The sequence below is a fragment of the Setaria italica genome, chromosome IX (assembly GCF_000263155.2).
Source record: "Setaria italica strain Yugu1 chromosome IX, Setaria_italica_v2.0, whole genome shotgun sequence".
Classification (NCBI taxonomy): domain Eukaryota; kingdom Viridiplantae; phylum Streptophyta; class Magnoliopsida; order Poales; family Poaceae; genus Setaria; species Setaria italica.
In genome coordinates this window covers 18,979,945-19,001,422 of record NC_028458.1, presented here as the reverse complement: position 1 = coordinate 19,001,422, position 21,478 = coordinate 18,979,945, and the positions used below count along the sequence as shown (strand labels likewise).

The 21,478-nt window shown below is 47.1% G+C and overlaps 3 protein-coding genes across 3 annotated transcripts; 1 reads left to right on the top strand and 2 right to left on the bottom strand.

Annotated features, from left to right (window-relative positions):
- The first annotated feature begins 380 nt into the window (after positions 1-380).
- LOC101759863 (F-box protein At4g35930) lies at positions 381-3,783 on the top strand. Its single transcript, XM_004982981.3, has 5 exons — positions 381-652; positions 2,001-2,419; positions 2,503-2,577; positions 3,055-3,164; positions 3,249-3,783. Exons 2-5 carry the CDS (start codon positions 2,078-2,080, stop codon positions 3,514-3,516), a joined length of 795 nt encoding a protein of 264 aa, XP_004983038.1. The 5' UTR covers positions 381-652; positions 2,001-2,077; the 3' UTR covers positions 3,517-3,783.
- A 369-nt stretch (positions 3,784-4,152) lies between these two features.
- Positions 4,153-5,899, bottom strand: LOC101759457 (GDSL esterase/lipase EXL3). Its single transcript, XM_004982980.3, has 4 exons — positions 5,445-5,899; positions 5,242-5,372; positions 4,651-5,143; positions 4,153-4,540 (listed from the first exon to the last, which is right to left on the bottom strand). The coding sequence occupies exons 1-4, from the start codon at positions 5,728-5,730 to the stop codon at positions 4,356-4,358; spliced, it is 1,095 nt and encodes a 364-aa protein (XP_004983037.1). The 5' UTR covers positions 5,731-5,899; the 3' UTR covers positions 4,153-4,355.
- A 2,910-nt stretch (positions 5,900-8,809) lies between these two features.
- On the bottom strand, positions 8,810-10,790 carry LOC101759053 (flavonoid 3'-monooxygenase CYP75B3). Its single transcript, XM_004982979.2, has 2 exons — positions 9,821-10,790; positions 8,810-9,716 (listed from the first exon to the last, which is right to left on the bottom strand). The coding sequence occupies exons 1-2, from the start codon at positions 10,718-10,720 to the stop codon at positions 9,069-9,071; spliced, it is 1,548 nt and encodes a 515-aa protein (XP_004983036.1). The 5' UTR covers positions 10,721-10,790; the 3' UTR covers positions 8,810-9,068.
- Between the last annotated feature and the right edge of the window lie 10,688 nt (positions 10,791-21,478).

Here is a 21,478-nt window from a genome sequence, read left to right as displayed (position 1 = left end):
CCACCTGGCGCCACCCGATCCCACCCTCCTCACACCCCAACAAACGCCGTCGGGGGCAGGGGCCCGGTGGTCAGAGAGAGAGAGAGCGGGAGCCAGGCGCCGACCGAGCTCGGTTACTTTGGAAGGCGTCGGTCGTCTCGCCATCGGGATTCCGCCCCGCGCACGTACGGCTGGGGTGGCCCACGTCCCGAGACGCCGCCCGCCGCGGGCTCCAGCTCCAGATCCTCCTGCTGTCCTGCACCCACCCTAGCGGTGGGCCCCGCGCCGCGTCCTCACCCCCGAGCTCGTTTTGGCGCCAAGCCCCGCCGAAAATTTTCGGTTTTCCCTCCACGGCTCCCACCTCTCACCCCCACTTCCCCCCGCCCTCGTACAAAACCCAACCCCGCGTCTCTCTCTCCACCCCTCGATTCTCGATTTCAGCTCCCAGCCAAAACAGGGGAGGAGCAATTTACTGCCGAGCCGCCGTGGGAGTGCGGTTTGCCGGCACCAGGCGCCAGCTGATTCCTCCTCCGGCAGTCCGGCCTCGCCCTCGCCGGCGGCGTGGCCCGTGGGGGAGAGCAGCCACCAGCCCAGCTCGCGCCGTCCCGATCTCCGGGCTTCCCTTCGCGCGTGATGGGAGCTGCTGGGTCGTGACCTGCCTGCCCTGTTTCAGGTAAACCATTCGATCCGTCCTCCCGCCTCTGCTTCCGCTTATCCTCCTCCTCCTCCTGCTCCTTACAAAGACGGCGTCTTTGGCTGTATTCTTTCGGGCGGGGAAACCTGTTAGCGCTACCTCTCTTGACGCGTGATTCGGTTGCTAGCGGATTGGATGCGGGGTGCGCGTGGCGCTTCATGATTCATGCCCCCCTAGATCTGCTGCTGCGCGATGAGGGCGGCGGTTTCCGCTGCTTCTGCGGTGCTGTGGAGATGCTTGAGTGTGTCGATTTGATGTATTTTTAAGTTGGAATCTAATGTTAGCCGCCTGGATCTCTCGTAGATTTGGGGTCTAATTTTCTGAGCGGCCATACCGTCCCCTACAAATTGTATCATGGTGTTTTGATACAAGCTGTTTGTAATGTCCTATACTTGCTGTAAATGCTAATAGGTCATATTAAAGAGTTCACTTCAAAATTTGTAAGTTGTACACTAGAGATTGCACATTCAGTTGGTGCTAAACAATGGTTGTACTAATCGTCAAAATTCCATCGCTATTTAATACTACTATTAGTCAGGGATGAAGCATTAATCGATGCTACGACAATTATTGTACCACCAATTGTCATTTGGCAAAATTTCAGTACTAGTGCTAGTAGTACTTAATACCACTACTAGTCAAATATTTAATCGATGCTACAACAATAATTGGCAAAAGTTCAGTACTAGCAGTACTAAGTACTACTACTGGGAGTACTAGTTAAGGATTAAATATTTATCGATAATCTTTTGTTTGTAATATTCAATCAGCCAAGCTTGGTTTTAACATTTGTCTTTGCATGCATATATCTGTGTTCTCTGTGCATGCGCTTGAGGCAGAATAAAATGGAAGGTGTTGATCCTGGTATATTCTTATGTTGTGCTTGGTGCAGGATCATACATTCATCCAGATCTATCTCCCCTCCCCCTGGAAAAAAAAACTACCTGATAAGCTTCAGTTCAAGAAAAAAACATGCATTTCATGTCCTTCAAGTAATCAGCATGCCACATCCGATGATTTGTTACCCGTTCTCTACTGTTAGCCATTTAAAGTTGATATTTGTAAATCTAGTTCAATAATGTCAAACATTGATTCCCTTTGGAGCCCACATGGTAGCATAAGACTCTGGTAGACATGGATTCTTGGTTTTTCCCCCAGAAAAGGATATTCTTGCATCCTAGTTAAATGATGGATACACATGTTAATATAGATAAATCTGTTCTGTCTGGGTGTTTTTCCGCAAAGTGATTGGTTTCTTAAAAAGCTTTGTGACACTGATAATTTTTGGTTATCCTAATTTCTTTATTTCTCTTCCCTTGTACTGAAGCTGAGAGATGAAACTGGACGAGAATCGAAGTTCTGCGACACCTGACACTTCTAATTTAACCGTGAATTGCAATCACCATGGGGTCTGGGTCAGTGACTCTGAAGCAAAAGAAACGAGTGAAAAATGCAAAGAACAAGTACTTGAAACCTGGTGCCCTGGCTCAGATTCGTTATAGTAGGAGTACCAGCAGGGACATAGGGAAAAAAAGGATTCTGTTGAATGCAAAAGATGAGCTGGAGATATCACCACAGGCTGGGATTATCATAGAAAGTACTACACCAATTTTGTCCCCCGCAAGACTCAATTTTGAGCCATTTGGTAGCAATAAGGGGCAGATATTGCCAAGGACTCCGAGGACTCCTGTTGCAGCTGAGTTTGATGGTGATTCAAGACTTGAATCGCTTCCACTTGATTTGCTGGTATGGAACTGAAACAGCCACCTTTTTGTTGGCTTTTGTGTGCCTTATGTTTGTGGCCTGATTTCTATTGTTTTGTTGCAAAGATCAAGATCATGTGTTGCTTGCACCATGACCAATTGAAGGCTGTTTTCCATGTTTCCAAAAGGATTCGAAAAGCAGTAAGTATCATCTTTCAGTTGCTGCATCTTTTATTTGTCAAGTAGTATAACATTTCCTTCCTCATTTCCTAGTTCATTACATATATTTCCAAAGCAGAGTAACTGATGTCAGCTAGGTGAGGAAACAGATAGTCTTACTTTTAGACTTACCTTATTCTCTACTGACCAACAATGATCAATGATGGTATCTGGTACTGCAAAATGCAAAAAATGTTGCTTGCTCTTCAGTTATCAAATATTGTTCTACATGACCTACTTGCATATTCCATTTTTAGTTTCAAATCTTGCCATCCTGGGATAATATACTTGTGAATCATTGCATTCTTGGCAACTCTGTCACTTTTCTTGCATGCCAACAATCTACTTGTTGAGTTAATTTGCACGCTCAACATTCTATATGTTTTATTTTGCATTCTCAGCTTGTGATCTACTCTTATTACTATTGCCAAGTTCACTTATAAGGGTAATGCAAACTAGGTTGAACTGGCCAGGCAGTACCATTTCAACTATACTACACCAGATCGAAGCAGACAGGAGTTACTCCTGAACAAGACTCCTCTTCCAACAGAGCATTGGCCTTTCTTGAGGTTAGCCACATTTTATTTGCTTTACATATAATGCTGAGTTATGTAACACTCTAACGTCTTCCAATAACAATACATGGTCAATAGAATCGATGGCAAAGATGTGCGTGTTTCCACCCCAAGGACACCACGGGCCCCAAAACATGCTGCTCGCCTATCACGCCTCAAGCTGGTTGATGTGAAGCCGATCACAGCTGTTCTTTTCCAGGAGTCTTCTACTTTTCCTTCAAAGCGTCTCCGACGTTCAGTGCCACCAGGACTGCCAAGGCCTGTATCCAAAACTGCACCCTCACCTAGAGTTTTACGATACGAGGAGGAGCTTTGCGAAGCAGTGGCACAGAATAAGCTTCTTTGAAGATCCAACAAGTGTATTGCTTTCAATCAATAGTGTATAGTTTATCCGTGTCAAGCCCCTTGGTGCGAATTTTGTGTGCCAGCTCCTATCTGGCATCTTAGATTTTTGTGGTCAGGTTTAGGTTTTAGAGTAGTGTTAGACTGCCATATACCGTTTTATGTCATTAGTACCCAGTTTGCTTTATTCGATGGTTTTGTATATAGCACATAATAAAATGGACCTTTTTTATGTATTTATTTATACCTATTATCCTTTTTGCCTGCAAAAGTGGTGTACTTTCCATTATTGATCATGAGTCAGGATTCTGGAGGCATTGCTTTTCTACGATTGCCTTTGGTCAGTTGAAATCAGGTTGGACCCTTCAAGAGCAAAGGATCCGAGGTCTGGGTGAATTCGCATGCGTGTCAAATAGTTTGTGAACTTCAGTGGCACGCACAACCTTGTCAATTACTTTTGTTTCTTTGTTCATCCTTGAATTCGGCTATGTTTGGGTGTAGTATTTGTATCGCTGATAGTTTTATTCAGTAAAGTAAAACCTACATTGTTGATTATGTTTAGATACAGTTTTCGGCATCAGAAGCTCCAAGTTTCTTGTTGCAACCGAAATAAGCAATTAGCTACTCGCATGTTATCATAATACAAACTGGGGATATTATAATGAACTGCTGATTGCTTTAGCTGTGTAGTTCAGCTACAACATCAAAATACACTCAATTCGATCAGGATACTGAAGATTCATCAGAAGCCTCTGAAGTACACATAAACTGCGCCCGCCTGCCCGCCCGCCCGCCCGCCGCCATTATAATCCCAAAATCTCCCGTGCTGTCACCACATCCATTTCAGAGCCCGTATCGGTTTATAATCTGCGCCATGAGGAGGTCGTAGCCTCTCTCGGTGAGGTGGTAGGTGTCCCAGAAGAGGAACTTGCTGGGGTCCCTGCAGGCGTGCGCCGTGTACCGGTTGCACGTCAGCGTCACCTCGAACACCCCCGTCCCGCAGCACCCCCGGTTCGTCACGTCGAATCCTGGAACACGGGGAGATAAGTTAGAAATGGCGTCATCGACTCGCATCGCGACGCAATTTTGGGTAGGATTCGTGTGTGCTTGCAGTTGCAGGGAGTGCCTGCGCGCTCACCGTAGGCGCCGGGACGCTGGATCATGTCGAGCAGCGGCGTGTAGAGGTCGATGTACTTGAGCACGGAGCCCGGGAGCTCGGCGCTGCCGTTGAGCCGCTTGATCTCCTTCTCCAGCGCTGCGTTGAGCACGACGGAGGCCTGGTTGTAGAGCGACACGCAGTCCCGCTCCAGCCCGCCGGCGTTGGTCCGCTGCGACGGCACGCACCCGATGGGCGGCGCGCCGGCGATGTTGATCCGGCGGGCCCCCTCCCCGTGCAGCTTCCGGATGAAGTCGGAGGCGCACCGCACGACGAAGTCGATGTAGGACTCGAGGTCGTAGTCCCGCCGGAACGGCGTCGTGAAGTAGGTGTTGGCCAGGTCGTCGGTGCCGGTCACCACCATGTAAAGGCTCGTCGAGACGATCTCGCCGGCGCGCCGCGCGCCGGCGACGCGCTCCAGCTTCGCCTTGTACTCCTTGAACAGGTCCAGCTGGTTGTCCATGGTGAGCACCGACTGATGATGACACGGCACGCATGCGACAACTAAAATCAGAAATGCGGAAGAATGCAGAGTTTGCAGGTTCGGAGTTCTTGGAACAGGCGATTGGCTACCACGAGCTCGGCGGTGAGGGGGTCGAAGCCGCATCCGCCGGAGGCGAAGCTGACGCCGGTGAGCAGGTCGAAGTCGCTGAGCTCCGTGCCGAGGTACGCCGGCACGTACTCCTTGATGCCCAGCCGGCTGGCTGCACCAAACGACGACGACAGGTTTTTACGACGCGTCCTGATCGACGAACAAGCTACCGTTGCGTACGTACCGAGGATGTCGCTGGGGACCCTGCCGTTGCTGAACCTGCCGGTGGCGTTGTGGCCGGGGAAGTCCTGGCCGTAGGGCGGGAAGTTGCAGCGGATCAGCGTGGTGAGGGCGTTGTTGTTGCCCGTGTCCACGATGGAGTCCCCGAACACGAACAGCGCCGGCGGCCGCGTCTGCTGGTTCGCCGTCGCCGAAGCATCAACGGAGCAAAGCCGACGCATGAGCACCGCCGTCGCGATCAAGAAAACATTGAAAAGGAGAGATCGTGACGCCGCTGGTCTGCTCGCCATGTCGGTGCTCGATCTCTGCCTGTCAGACGCATGCCGTTCTTCTTGTTGCAGGCGGTGCAAATATAATAGCAGAGGATTCGAGTAAGTTGGAGAGACTTTCTGGCCGTGGCTTGTATGATCTCCCCTGCATTTCTTGCACTACTCGATTTTGCTGATAACGATTCACAAGTTTTGGCAAACTTACACTTTGGTTTTCTTTGGAGTGAGGCTAGCTATATCTAACTGCCTTGGCTCTTGGCCCGTTTAATAACTGAGCTTGATAGCTGGAGGGATACAGTGATGGCGTAAGTACGTGGCAATGTGTGTTTACGCTAATTCTAGCTTGGTCCACTGACACTGTGGCCGTGACCGTAAATGTCGAGAGCGGTGGTTATCCGGAATAAAACGACGTCAACCAAATTTCTGCTGGTGGCTTCTAAAAAAAACTGCTGCTGAACCTGTCGGTGCCTCGGTGGAACGTTGCAAGTAATATAAGCAGCAGATGCGCGAATGTTCTTACCAAACCCATCTACCTCTTCCAGCCTGCAGGAACAGCCGAGTGGAAAACTTCCTTCGCATTTCTGTCGAATTGAAACAAAGATACAAAAGTTTCGTCTTAGGGTCCTGTTTGGCTCCCACGTGCTAAACTTTAGCATCTGTCATATCGGATATTTGGATACTAATTAAGAGTATTAAACATAGTCTAATTACAAAACTAATTACAGAGATGGAGTCTAAATCGTGAGACGAATCTATTAAGCCTAATTAGTCCATGATTTGATAATGTGATGCTACAGTAACCATTTGCTAATGATGGATTAATTAGCCTTAATAGATTCGTCTCGCGAATTAGCTCAGGAGTTCTGCAATTAATTTTATAATTAGCTTATATTTAGTCCTCCTAATTAGCATTCGAATATCCGATGTGATACGTTTAAAGCACCCCCTTAGGAAAAAGCGAGAAGACACAAGAAAGACAGAAAATAAGCATTTTGATGTATTTGCTTCTTCATCTGATCATCTCCATTAAGAAATCTACCCTAGTATCATGAACCTTGACGCCCAAATGTTCTAGTCATCGTGGGCACGTAAACAACTACAGCACTATAAACCGACAGTCAAATTGAAATGAAACCTTAATAAATATGCTAACTTATTTTTTTTGTAAATTCGTAAAATGGTACGGTGGTAGGGAGGACGGGAATGCTCTAGACTAAATACACGGGCAAATCCTAAACTTGTAATGGGATATTATCTAAGTCCCTAAACTCTCTTAGGTATATGAACTTGTCTCAAGATACTATTCGGATCTTTAAACTCTCAAAACACATTTCCAGTTCCTCCAATTTATCTCAGGGTGTCATCCGAGTCCTTAAACTCTCAAGGTGCATTTTAAAATCCCCAATCAAGCAGCAATCAATACATGCGTGATCACTAGTATAAGGTGGTTGTAAAGATAACGAGCGAGAAGGAAGTATTGCCATCAGCAGCAGGTGATAAGTTTTAAGATTTGAAAATGTATTTTGAAACTTAGGGACATGAAGATGAAGCCTGAGAACACGTTTGGGACCTAAATATGCACTTTGAGAGTTTAGGGATCCATATGACACATTGATACAAGTTTGGGGGATTAAAAAAAATACATTTTGAAAGTTTAGGACCCAGATGATACCACAAGACAATAGGAATGTTTAATAAACAATACCGGTGACATATATAATTGGGCAAACTACAGAGTTAGGAGACAAACAAATAAAAGCAAATGAATGAAGCTCTACCAATCAACCCAGTCGCCACAGCCAATCATTTCGTACAATGAAAAATGGGCCCAGTCGCCACAGCCAATCATTTCGTACGTAGTACATGTCATTAAAGCATTCGTGTGTACTGGGTAGCAGTGTATTGTTGACCGGCAGTCCCAATGAAACATTGATGATAGTTTCTATCTCTTTTAATTGTCATACCAACTAAACAATTTGTTGATGTGGCAGTAGATTTATTATGGAGAGAGAGAAACTATTTTCTGGAGAGGTAACCAATTCCTCACGCATACTGATGGGCCAAGAAATCAGCAAATCTGCATTGGGGAGACCCAAGTAGTTTCTTCTTGCTTACCGCCGGATCCTTTGCGCTTGCACCACTGCTACCCGTCACTCGATCTCCCTTACATGATGCATAGGATCTGGTACAAGAAGGGAGAATGATTGGTTGGATTTTTATTTAGACTCTAGATAAAAAAAATGCATTGTGAAGGATTATTTCTTGATATAATATCCTAAACTATGGAAAATACGATGGTTTCTTCCATTGGAAGTGCCCTTGGGAAGTTTGAATTCAATTGAACCATTAACATGCAAATAGAAATTCCACTCGAGGCCCTGTAGTCCGTATTTATACATTTGAAATGAAAAAAAGATTATTTAGTCTGCATGCCATATATGAGCTAAATTGGATACCATCATTTGCTAATAACTGAGTCGAGCCAACATGGCTAGTGATCGCTGCTAGAATGGTGAGATACCGATTAACTCTTTAGAGTCGGAGCCATTAAAATTGTGCTATCATTTATACCTGTGAATGTCAGCAAAATGGAACCTATGTATCTTATAAAACACACCTGTAGAGTTTGGGAAAATTTAGACCTCATCTACTAATTTAACCATCGTGATAAATTAGGATAAATGGTTTGGATTTTATCGAATGTCCTGGGCTCCTAGCAGCTTCTTCACCTACAGGATCCATCCTAATTCCTAAACCCCGTTTGCTTCCGTTGACTTATTTTTAGCACCCGTCACATCGAATGTTTAGATACTAATTAGGAGTATTAAACGTAAACTATTTACAAAACCCATTACATAAGTCGAAACGCAACTGTTTATCTTCATTTCCTAGATTTTTCCATGATATGTTCAAAGAGCTGAGAGCAGAAAACAACAGCAAATAAGAAATAAAAAGGCTTAATAGATTCGTCTCGTCGTTTAGCCTCCACTTATGTAATAAGTTTTGTAAATAGTCTACGTTTAATACTCCTAATTAGTATCTAAATATTTGATGTGACACGTGCTAAAAATAAGTCACCGGAACCAAACTCGTGTCGCAATAATAAAAGTACGTGCTGACCGTTCAGCCACTGAATCTGTTGTGTGATCATTTACACCTGCACACATCACATACAGCAGCATTTTGTCTCGTTGCATATGTAAATAAAGCACACGAATTACAAACTAACCGGGGCCATAACCTCCGGACCCCGGCAATGCACGCCACGCCCGTCATCCCAAACAAAGCATCATCTAGAGGTGCACACGATTCATTTATTCAACAACTATTGTTGCGGTTTTTTTCATGCGCTTCGTTCATCACTCCACTGATGCGTAGGCAGACGGCAGCAGCCTGGGCTCCGGCCTGACCATCAGCGGCACGGCGCGCTGCAGGGTGAGCCCGTACGCCTCCTCCATGTCCAGCTTGTCCGCGTCCACGCCGCCGGCGAGGTGCCAGTCCAGCCCGTGCACCAGCGCGGCGGTCATGAGCGTCACCATCCGCAGGCCCCAGCTGAGCCCCGCGCAGATCCTCCTCCCGGCGCCGAACGGGATGAGCTCGAAGTCGCTGCCCTTCACGTCCACGCCGGCGTGCGGCCCGCCCGAGAGGAACCGGTCCGGCCTGAACTCCAGGGGCTCCGGCCACGCGTCCGGGTCCCGGGCGATCGCCCACACGTTCACCAGCAGCGTGGTGCCGGCGGGGACGAGGTACCCGCCCACCTCGCAGTCCTCGGCGGCCACGCGCGGCAGCGACAGCGGCGTCGAGGGGTGGAGCCGGAAGGTCTCCTTGATGACCGCCGTCAGGTACGTGAGGCGCGGGAGGTCGGACTCGGAGACGAGGCGGCCGCGGCCGACGACGGCGTCGAGCTCCTGCTGGGCCTTGGCGAGGACGTCCGGGTGACGGATCAGCTCCGCCAGCGCCCACTCCACCGTGCTGGACGTCGTGTCCGTCCCGGCTGTGAACAGGTTCTAAAGGTACGCATGCCACGGTCCAGAAAAAGCGCATGAAAACAATAGGTTAGTAATGGGAGCTGTCCAATCAAGAGATCACGCGGGGAAGGGGTAACACTCACGAGGAGAAGCGCTTTGATGTCGGTCTCGTTGATGGTGCCGTCCTCGCCGTCGGCGAGCGGCCGGTGCTCCCGCATCCTGGTCAGCAGGACGCCGAGCAGGTCGTTGCCGTCTCCGCCGGCGGCCTCCCTCTCCCTGATGATCCGGTCCATCATGTCGTCGTAGCGGCGGTGCAGGCGCTTCATCCTGCCGACGACGCCCTGCGGGTCCAGCCACGCCAGCGCGGGAACGAAGTCCCCGACGTTGAAGACGCCGGCGAGCTGCATCAGCTCGACCACCATCTCCTTGAACTCCCTGGCGCCCTCGCCCCCGTCCACGGCGAACACCCGCCGCCCCACCGTCGCCCGGGCCAGCGTGTTGGTCGCGCACACGTTGGCCGCCTGCCCCAGCGCCACCGCCGGTCCTCGCTGCCGCGCGAGCTCCCTGACCATGAGCGCGACCTCGCCCTCCCTGACGGCGCGGAGGTCGTCGAGCGCTCTGGCGGAGAAGAGGTGGAGCGCGCAGAGCTTCCGCAGCGCGCGCCACCGGGCGCCGTAGGGCGCGAAGACGAGGTCCTGGTAGTTGTACGCGACGTGCTCGGCGCCGGAGTTGGGCGGCCGGTTGCTGAAGTTGGCGTCGTGGGCGCGGAGGAACTGCGCCGCCACCGCCGCCGACGCCGCCACCACCACCTCGGCGCTGCCGAACCGGAGCCGGAACAGCGGGCCGTGCTCCCGCGCCATCGCGGCCATGGTGTGGTGGGGCTTGGCGCCCAGCTGCGGCAGGTTGCCCAGCACTGGCCACCCCCGCGGCCCGGGCGGCAGCGGGCGCTTCCCCCCTCCCCCGCCGCGGCGGAGCAGGAGGTACCAGGCTGCTGCGGCGGCGACGGCCACGGTGCCGAGCAGCAGCGGGAGCGGCACGTCCATGGTTTGACCGGCCGGTGCGGTGCAGGGGAGGCAACGCTGGAGTGATGAGCGCGGTTAGCTAGGAGGGGGTGGTGGTTCGACCAATATATAGTAGTACACTTGGCGTGCTCCACCGAACAAGCTGATGTCATCCGAACCTACTACCCGCACGACGGGTGGGGAGTGATCGAGTGAGCCTGGAATCTCCTTTGTCTTGACCTGCCTTTGTGACAGGCGAGCAGCTATCGTTTTGGCGACTTTTCCGAAGGAGAAAGGAGCAAAAAATCCTAGTTCCGGCGTGCCACGTTCTGAAATTTCTGATTGTTCCAGCCGGCTGGGCCGCACGCGCCAGCTACCCGCTGCTGCGTGCATGCCGCAGCCGCTCGTTCCAGCTACCCCTCTGCCGTACGAGGGGGAATTCCCTACCGTTTCTATTATATATTTAAAAGAAAAAGTCACGTCTTACAAACAGAAATTACGAAACAAATAACGAAAAGAAGAAAATCAAAAAGGTTATGTCTGCTCTAGCCATAAGGCCATAGGGAGTTTCCGATCTTTTTTTACTCTAAAAATAACCGGAATAAAAATTATTTGAAGCGAATCAAACATGATTCTATGAGGGAGAGATTCCTTTAAAGATCCGGTCATCTCTGACCATCCAAATGCTCCAGCTCATGATGATGATAATTTTCATAGAAAATTGCACCTGCAATTGAGTTCTGAATCTTTCTAATATTGAATACGGCTCATCAGAAAGATTTATGAACAGGCCAAGGTGAATCCAGCATTCCTGTGCAAAAGTGCAACCAAGCAACAGATGAAATAAAGTTTCCTCACCTCCATGCTGACATAGAACACAATCATATGAAGGATATTCCTTGTGCCGAGCCTGTCTTTGAGGACCAACCAAAAAAAGACTTTATGTTTGTTCTGACAACGTGACTTCCATAGCCACTTAAACACTTGGTGGACCTGTCTATGGCCAGTAAGATGGTGGTAAACTTTTGAGGATGAGAAAGAAGGGTTCCCCAAATATATGTCCACACATCTGGATCATTGTTTAAAACCAGATCCTCCAAACTGTGAGCAAGATGAACCAGTTGATCAAGAGCTTGAGCTGATAAAGGGAGATGGAACAATTGCTGTATTTCCACTATATCCTGAGATTTCTGAATGGAGATATGTTACTTTTTGGTGAAGGAGAAGAGATGAGGATATGCCTCAGCAGGAACTCTACCTTTCCATAGATCATTCCAGAGTAGACATGTCTGACCATCATTAATGGTAATCACTGCCAGACCTTTGAATTTATCTAGCAACTTCAACACATCCCTCCACCAAAAGGAACCTTTCTTTACATGATTTAGTAACTTGCCATTAGTATAGTATTTCTCCCACATTAGGTGTACCCAAGGAATGTCTTCTCTATTAAAGAACTTATGAAAAAATTTCAGAAGCAAAGCCTCATTCTGAGTTTGCAGGTTCAGAACTCCTAAACCTCACTCTTTCTTTGGGAGACAAACCATCTCCCAAGCTGCTTTTGGTGGTGATTTGTTGTTAATATCCGACCCTCTCCAAAGACAATATTTTCCGTACTTGTCAATTTTCTTATAGACTAACTTATGTAAGATAAATGTAGACATGTAAAATATAGGTAGAGCAGTTTTTAAAAATTGAATGGGTTAATTCCAGATGCCCAGCTTGAGACAGAAAATATGAGGTGCTGACTAGTCTCTTTTCACATCTAGACACTATCGGAAGGAATTCCTCCACTTTTGGCTTTGTGAGACCTAGAGGTAGGCCTAAATAAATGAAAGGTAGAACTCCCATAGCACAACCAAAATGTTGAGATAAAGTTTGCAATCTTTCATCTGAAACATTGATTGGCACCATCATGGACTTAGAGTAGTTAACTATGAGGCCTGTGGAGAGAGCAAATGACTGAAGAATATCCTTGAGTATTTGGAGTTGGGAAGGACAGCCCTCCATTATAATGAGCATGTCATCTGTGTACTGAAGGATGGGGAAGTTTTGACTGTGTGAGAGGGGAATTGGCAACTGGAGAAGCCCCTGTCTCTTAGCATCATTTAGAAAATATTGCAATAAATCAGCTGCCAAAACAAAGAGTAGAGGAGAGAGGGGATTCCCTTGTCTCACTCCTCATTTACAGTGAAAGGTTTTCCTTGGAACTCCATTCAACAAGATGGAGGAAGTTCCTAAACTAAAATTCTGTTGCATCCAATCCAGCTACACTATGTCAAATCCTTTATGTTTCATGATATTCAACATTGCTTCATGTTCAACCCTATCCAAAGCTTTTTCAAAGTCCAATTTAAGAATCATAATCTCTTTCTTTGATTTATGACGTAGGTGCAGATGCTCAAAATCCTAAGCCAAACAATCTTGTATGGTCCTTGATTTGATAAATCCATATTGATTTTTGTGAATAATATCCATGATGACTTTCTGCAATCTATTGGCTATAAGCTTTGTCGGAAGCTTCATGGAGGTATTCCGGAGAGATATTGGTCTGAAGTCTAACACCTTAGAAGCCCTATCCACTTTTGGTAATAATGTAATATAAGATCCATTAATGCTTATAAGACATATATTTCCAGAATGAAAAGCTACACAAAGGTCATAGAAGTCTTGTTTAATTAGAGGCCAGCATCTCTTAATGAAATCAATGTTAAAGCCATCAGGGTCAGGAGTGTGGCGGAACCATCCTAATTAACTTAGCTAAAATATAATTAAGTCGCCTGACACGCGATCATGTGCTTTAATCAAGTTAACTCGGCAGTCCGTCGGATTTCATCCGATAAACCACTACACAGGACCGGGAAAGCATAGCTCACACGAAGGTGAGTGGTTCCAGAGAATATAATAGATCGTTCAAATTAAACAAGTGCGTTAATTTATTACAATATCAGGTTCAAAATTCAAACATAGTTTGTAGAGTTCTTAAGCAGTGGAAATAAACGAACGGAAGCTAGCGCCGAAGTCGGACGTCATGAAGAGGCCGATCATGACATCAATGATCCCTGTCCTCGCCGTCCGAGGAGGGATCCCACTCGACCGTCCACCCAGGAGGAAGCTGGGGAGGCCAAGTGCCACAAGCAGCAAACTCAGGGGCGTCAACATCACCTGAAAAAGATGTGCCACAACAAGGCTGAGCGACTACACTCAATAAGACTTAACCGACGGATGGTATTAATCCACCAACTTCTAGACATGCAAAGCTTTCTGGCTAAGGGGTTTGTTTTTGCCAAAAGCAACTACAGTAGGTCCTTACATTCAGTGTTTTAGCCACAGGTTCTAAGTTCATTTACTTGTCTAAATTAGCCACTATACTAAACAAGCAAAATTCTCCAAGCAATTAGTATAGATAACCATATTAGATCATCATCATCTTTCATTCTTACTCAGTGTAGCATAGCGATCAAGTAGTCCCAAACTGTGAGAGGCAGACGAATCGATTCGAATTTCTTAACCATGCATGGTGAACCTAATCTCACGACATCCGCGCACCACGAAGGGTCGCTTCCTTTGTCGACCGTCCCCATCGATCCCCAGACCCGTGTCAGGCCCACTTCCCTTGGTACAAGGCTCCATAGACCCAGCCTCTACCGTTCTATGACCGCACTTGTCACCACCTGCGGCCACAAGGGAACTTCATTCCAGGGACAGTGGATTGAACCGCTCATGTCCTGGTTCAATCAGGTACTAGGCTTCTCCATCCCATACTAGGTATGAGATTAGTACTTTCAAACACTTGATCACGAACACCATCACTTTTCGACCTTAGTCCGATTTCAAGTAGACAGATGGGACAATCCACCGACCACCAAAATAGTCCACTGAGCCCTGCCCCATCCATCGTCCTTATAGTTGTTGCAAAAAGAAAGCAAGCAACTCCTATAACTCGCGAGTGACAGAAAATCACTCGACTTTTACCGAGTCCTGTTTAAGCATTGCAACTACTCGCTCTATCATACTAGTGTTCAGATCAAGGGAAACTAAGTCATGCATCTACTGTTTCATCAACTCCTGTAACGTAAATGCACACACATAATAATAGAAGGCATGCACAAGTTTAGAAAGACTGGGTTATGCTCCGGGGCTTGCCTTCAAGCGGAGCGGTAGCGAACTGGTCCTCGGCGTGCACGGGCTCGACTCCTGCAGGCGGCTGCTCTGCAACGACTTCATCTTCCGGTGCCGGGTGAAGCTCGTAGGTTCCTTCTGCGAGGTTCAGCTCTACACGAAATGCAATGCAAGGGTAAGATACTTAGACGGTGATTTCAATAGTATTTGCAAGGATTTAAATCCAAAACTATAGGAAAACTATAGGAAAAGGTGTGAAACCCACTTTATTGGATTCTACTCAGAACGAGGATTCCAACCAAAGTGATTTCACATTTTTTTGATTTTTTCTCGATTTAAGATGTAATTTTCAAGTTTCTGTCGATTTCAAACGAGTTAAAAGAGTCGGATCGGGGAAAAACTTATCATCTGACCCTTAGACTTAAGGAATAACTGTACCAGGATCCTTAGATTTAACACAGAGAAGTCCTCGGAATTTTACACAGATACCCTCGGTCAAAAGAAAAAGATACAACCGAGCCCTCGGGCGAGGCGGACGGCACTAGGGCGAGGCAGACACGGTCGGGTTGCTTCCGCGGACGATTTAGGGTCAGGAAGAGCTGGAAAGGGGTCGGTAGCTCACCTTCATCCTACTGATGAGGTCTCGAGGTCAGGAAGAAACAAGTCGAGGTGGAACGAGGGACAACGGCAGCTTGGGTCGGCGTCGCGGGAACTGGTGGCGTTTCAGCGGCGGTGATGCTTCTGGTGGACAACAACAAGCTGTAGAGATGTGCGAGAGGATAGTGAAGCGGTTGGTGGTGTCGGCAAGGTGCGGGGTTGAGTGGAAAGGGGGAGCTCCACAAAGAGCTCAGGCGGCGGTGCTTGAGCACGAAGCAGAGGAGTGTGCGGCGGCAGAACTTGGGCGCGCAGTGAGTGCGGTGGAGAAAAATAGAGCAGGTAGTGCGACAATGGCGGTGGCGGCGAAGGGAACTCCGGTACGAGGCTTCGGTACCCTTTCATAGATGCGCGGAAGTGTTCGGAGGAAGGAAACAAGCTCGAGCAGGTGAGAGGATAAGATCGGGGGAGAAGAAGTGCTCTGCAGCGGCGGCGATTGGTCGGCGCCTCCATTGGCGAGCTCGGACGCAATCTTGCCCTGGTTGGTAGCAAGGATTTAGGGCTGGGGCAAAGCAGGTTTGCTGGGCACGCGGATCTGCTAGGTCTGCGCGCGTGTGTGGTCGAGGCCATTACTGGCGGCGGCGCCATTGGCGGACAGGAGTGAGGGAAGGGCACTGCGGCGAGGAAGGTGCAGGCGAGGTGACAAGGCGAGTGGTGTGACGCGAGCATGCGCGGGACTAGCAGCTCAGCCAGGGCACGCTACTGGTGAGGCGGGGGAAGGAGCTGTCACTGCCGGCGCGGCGGTTGGCGAAGGCGGCATCGTCGCGGGGCATGCGCGCGGGCAGCGCGGCTGAGGTGTGACGGGAGGGCCGGAAGGCGTTGGGGCACGCGGCCGAGGATCCGGGTGGGGCGGATGCGCGCGGGAGGCGAGGTGGTACCAGCGCGGCAGCGGCCGGCCTTCGGTCGCTGGCCGGGGCGATGACGAAGCTGCGGGCAGTGCGCCTGGCGCGGCCGGTGAGGCCTCGGGCGGGACGAGACGGGACAGAGCGGAGGACCGTGGGTCATCATCGCGCGCGACTGGGGAACGGGCGCTCTGATCCATCTTGTCGCGACCAGTGACTGGGCGAGGCGGCGCTTGCCAGCGAGGTCACGCCACGCAGCGGCGGCGCTCTGGAGCGTGGCGCACGCGCGCTCTGGCGCTGTCCGACCGACGGATCCGTGAGATCCTTTGCCGGGCCCATCTTCCAGCCTCTCGATCTTCCGGTTTTCAAACTGCGCCACGTTGACTCGCTTTACAAGAGGTGTAGCACACAGACTAAGGTCCAACTTTTGTAATTTGGTCGAGTTCAAAAACGTGGTGGATTTGGAGATTCAAAGCTCCAAAGTTTGGAGGAACACCTGTTTCAGGACTTAGAGAAAAATGGCGTTTTGGCTGGTTTTCAGGATTCGGGCTGATTTGAGCTGCAGATCTGGGAAGCTTCGGAGGTGAATTGGATCAAGATCCAATTAGCAAAGTTGTTGTAGGAACTTAGTTCTCCAACTTTTACAAAGGGACTTCTGATGTTTGGTTCAACTTTTTAAAAGATAAACCCGCCCTAAAGCGCCAGGTCGGCTGATTTTCCAGACTTAGCCGGAATGGCTAAAAGAGGCTGAGTTGACCAAGCTAACTGGCTTTGACAAGGATTCTGAAGGCTTTCGGGGCAGATTTCAAACTTGCTCCTTAAAACAAAGTTGTTAGGAAAGTTGAGTTCTCCCACTCTCGGTTGGACAGATTTTTAAGTTCTCAAGCAGAAACTCAAGTTACGGTTTTGGGCAGTGTTTTAAGCTTGTGAAGGGAAAAAGAGTACGTTCACTTGCCTGACTGCTGCCAAGGCTCTTCTTTAAGCTCTAGGGGTTTGCTCTTAATATTAAAACACCGTTTAAGCACCCAGGTTGTTACAAGAAGATTTGTCAGAAGGTAAATTTTGAATTACAGAGTCAATCTCCTCATGACTGAAGGATTTTTTCAAACATTGTAAATTGTCAGATACTTGAAGAAGTTGCTCTAGATCAAACACCATGGGATGAGAATCTGAAGTACCAAGCCTCTCTTTGTATGTTTCCCATAGAATTAATTCTTTAACATAATGTTGTGATTGGAGGTTGCCACTGGTGTCCTCTAAGTTTGTGATGAAATTCCTTCTATGCTTAATGGTGGCATTGGCATAAAAAATTTAGTGTCTTCATTACCAAATTTTACCCATTTAATGGTTCCTCTTTGTTTCCAATACAACTTATGCTGGTACAGGAGGGACCAATTTTTTATCCAGGACTGCCTTAAAATTCCATTCTAAAAGAGACAAATCTCGATATTCCTCAATTAATTTTAGGAAATAAAGAATCAGTTTGACATTGGAGATGTTGGTCTTGAGGTTAGATAACCGTGCCTACCATGCCCTTAGAACTCTTCTCAAATTCTAAAACTTTGCAGTGGTGACCTTTTGCTTTATCTATGCAATTAACAAGTATGGGCCACCCATGTGCCACAACATCTATAAATTGATCATGTTCCATCCAGTAATTTTCAAACATAAAAATATTGCCCTTTGGTATGTCAATGCCAATGCTCACAACACAAGAAGTGTGATCGGGAGTTTCCATTATTAGAGGATAAGCCATAGTGTTAGGATAGTTTAAGGTTCAAGAATTAGATGCAAAGAACCAATCTAAAAACATTTTAAAAAGGTGGAGTGCTGTTTATTTGTCCAAGTAAATTGTTTCAGCTGAAGAGGAATTTCAACTAGATGAAGAGCACTTATGGCATCATTAAACATGAACATTTCATTATCATCTCCCCTAGGTTTATTTCTGTTTGCTGGATCTCTCATCAAATTAAAATAACCCAAAACCAGCCAATGTATATCATTTGGTATTTGGATGTGTTTAAACCAATACATGAAAGCTCTCTTACCCTCTGATGTGCAAGGGCCATAAACATTAGTGAGAACCCAATCACTAGCATTAATCTTTGAAGTGAACTCGACAGCAATGGCAAAATCATTCTTGAAAACTAAATGGTCATCAAAAAGAGAAGATTCCCATGTAACTACCACTCCACCAGAAGCTCCTTGAGATGCCAGGAATTCAACTTGGTGAAAAGAAGGAGGGCAAAATTTTCTAATGAACAGAGAATCCATATGTTCTCTCTTAGTTTCTTGCAAATAAAGAATGTCACATTGACTTTCAATAATTTTATCCCTTACATAATTCCACTTTTTGTCAGAGTTGATACCTCTGACATTCTAGCACATAACTTTGCAGGTTCTTTTAATATGAGTACCATTCATATTTAAACAGATTTAACCAAAAGGACTGAAGCAACAAGTGAATATCATTCATGCTAGGACATAAAGACATTGAAGGTAAGGATTGAAGATAGTTCCAACATATTATTATAGACCCAAAATGACCAAAAGAGAATGTCCAGAAGGACAGGATTGAGTAGCTACTCTAGATAAAAAAGAGAGGCCCCTTTGCTAGGCCCACTCCTACTGCTTCTTGGGGTTCTTCTTGGAAATCCTGGTGTCATTAGCATCATGTTTACTTGTGTCTAATTTTTTCTTAGCTAGCTTACCACCAGGGTCAACTTGGAGGTGTCAACTTTACAGAAGGATTCTCCTAGGTTTTTTATGACTAAATTAGATAGAGTAGGAGGGTCCACAGAATAGCCAATGCATTTCTTATTCTTGCATCCTGAAGCTTTGAAGCCCTAATTATGACTTTGGTTTCTCCTACTTCTTCTGAGATCTTCATCAGAGATGATTTTATCTGATCCTTCCTTACCATACTTTTTAATTTGGCCGGTTTGCTCTAACAGTGTTTTAGACCAGGCTCAGGAGAAGAGGAAACCTTCCGTAACATAGTTTCAACAAGTGTCCCAGGAGAATTCCCCTTAACAACACTTAATGGAGCATGATATGGGAGGGTAGCAGCTTTTGGAGACTGTCTGCCTTTAGGAGAACTGACAGAAGTAGCAGGAGAAGCATTAGATGCACTGGCAATGCTATCAATAGGGATACCCTCAAAGATAATTCCCTTACATTTGAATTTAGAACCAGCTTGATTCATATGTTCAGCGGAACAGTCAGGGGCCTTTGTAAAGGGGCACTTATCAGGCAAACTAAATGGCACAAAGCCTTGTCCAGATTGAACAAATTGCAAGGCTGAGGATGTCAGGAAGTTATTTGCCCACATAAAGCTTAGAGGGTTCAGAAGTTGGGTAGTGAAGAAGTCAGACAAAAAAGAGGGAAATCTATTTGATGTGAGATCATGCCTAGGGAAAAGTGTCTGGCCCATTGCCTTATTGCTTCAGGATTTGGCTGAAAGGACCAATGACCCAGTGTTGCAGCCAATGAAGCAAAAACAGGATCGTGACTTGGCTCCAAAAGTTCAACAAAGTCTAACTGCATATTGTTTCCATTATCTTGAGGCACAACATCATTGGCGTTCCCCTCCATTAGTTCATTTTCATGAATATCATCCTGAATAAAATGCATGGGTTGACCATTAGGTTGTGGGATGAAGACATTTACCTGCACTTCTTCTACACCCAAGTTTTAAATTGGGGCATTGCCCATAGAACTGTCCGATGATTCAGTTCCATCAATAATGTGTTCTTCTTCCACATGAATTTTAGCTTTCAGGTTCGCTGCAGCTTGAATAAGATCTTCAATGCCCCCAAGGTCCTCTTCTACCACCATATTAAGATCAAAATCAAGAACATTTCCATTAGGTGCAAGGTCATTAGCTTCCAAGAAATCATTGACAATAGGATTAGCAAGATCAGGTGCAGGCTGAGCAAGTGGGTCATTTGGCAATGGAGGCCCTTCTGGATTCACTTGTGGCCCAATGAAAGCTACATCTTCTTGAGCTTCAGGCCCATTTGGCCAGATACCCCACTGGGTTGTTGGCCCATGATTAGCATTCTGATTATTGTTATGCTCATCATCTACATGCCCTGCATTGCTAGGCTAACCATACACTAAGAAATCAAACAAATTTGGATCAACATCATCAGGAGGCTCCTCCTACTCCCCATGTCCCCCTCCTAGCATTCTGTATTGCAGAATTTCACACTGAGCAATGTAAGAATCCCCTTCAAAATCTTCTCTTTCAGAACAGACAATGAACCATGGGATTTCAGAGAGGTCTACCACTCTAACTTTCACAACAATTCTGGTCATATTATTTGGGTCCTCTTCCCAGACCAACAATTTCCAAAATTCAGCAACTGTTTTCTCAATATTAGCCCTGGACCAGAAGTCAATGTTGTATCCTAACAGCATAAGCCACACTTCACAATTCAAAGTGATAGTCTTGTTATTCCAACCTTTGTTATGCTCAACAAAAGAGATTCTATAATTGCCATACTCATGTGGACTACCACTGATAAAAAAATCTCTATCATGAACGAAATTGAAGCGCACATAAGCCTAGCCATATGGGCATGGTTGAATTGAATGGAATCCTACTCTACGATGATTATGTAAGAAATCATCAAGGAGCTCCCTATTTGATTGGAAAAATACCTACTAATCCAGCATTGGCTCAATGGTGGCAATGGTGACATCACAGCTGCGTCTACGCTGTCGGGGATAGATTCCCAGTACCCACAACGAAGGAAAAAGGCGGATTCCTACTAGAATTCCTCTGTAATCTTACTAGGACTCATACTAGGTAATCCTACTAGGACTCCTTGTAACCGCCTAGTATTCCTGCCCCTGGAGTATATAAAGGAGGGCAGGGGTCCCTAAATCGGTAGGCCAAGACCTCATAGAACCACAATAGAGGACCAAATCCTCAACACCAAACAACACCCAAGCGCAGGACGTAATATACAGCACCCAAATAGGACGTAGGGTATTACGCTACTCTGGCGGCCCGAACCTGTATAAATCTGTGTCTTGTGTCCTCGCTTTTACCTTTGAATTCTAGGTTCGACGATCCCCCACCAATCAATCTACTACCTCGGGATACCCCTCGGTAGGTTGTTGGGTATAAAACAGCGACAACTGGTGTGCCAGGTAGGGGCGATCATCGAGATCA

Bases quoted from the DNA above. Each gene is read 5' to 3' on its own strand.
- LOC101759863 (XM_004982981.3), top strand. From the start codon at position 2,078: ATGGGGTCTGGGTCAGTGACTCTGAAGCAAAAGAAACGAGTGAAAAAT. The intron at 2,420-2,502 runs GTATGGAACTGA...TTTGTTGCAAAG, and splicing joins CGCTTCCACTTGATTTGCTG to ATCAAGATCATGTGTTGCTT. The intron at 2,578-3,054 runs GTAAGTATCATC...AATGCAAACTAG, and splicing joins CCAAAAGGATTCGAAAAGCA to GTTGAACTGGCCAGGCAGTA.
- LOC101759457 (XM_004982980.3), bottom strand. From the start codon at position 5,730: ATGGCGAGCAGACCAGCGGCGTCACGATCTCTCCTTTTCAATGTTTTC. The intron at 5,144-5,241 runs GTAGCCAATCGC...TGTCATCATCAG, and splicing joins CCCTCACCGCCGAGCTCGTG to TCGGTGCTCACCATGGACAA. The intron at 4,541-4,650 runs GTGAGCGCGCAG...CCCGTGTTCCAG, and splicing joins CCAGCGTCCCGGCGCCTACG to GATTCGACGTGACGAACCGG.
- LOC101759053 (XM_004982979.2), bottom strand. From the start codon at position 10,720: ATGGACGTGCCGCTCCCGCTGCTGCTCGGCACCGTGGCCGTCGCCGCC. The intron at 9,717-9,820 runs GTGAGTGTTACC...GCGTACCTTTAG, and splicing joins ACATCAAAGCGCTTCTCCTC to AACCTGTTCACAGCCGGGAC.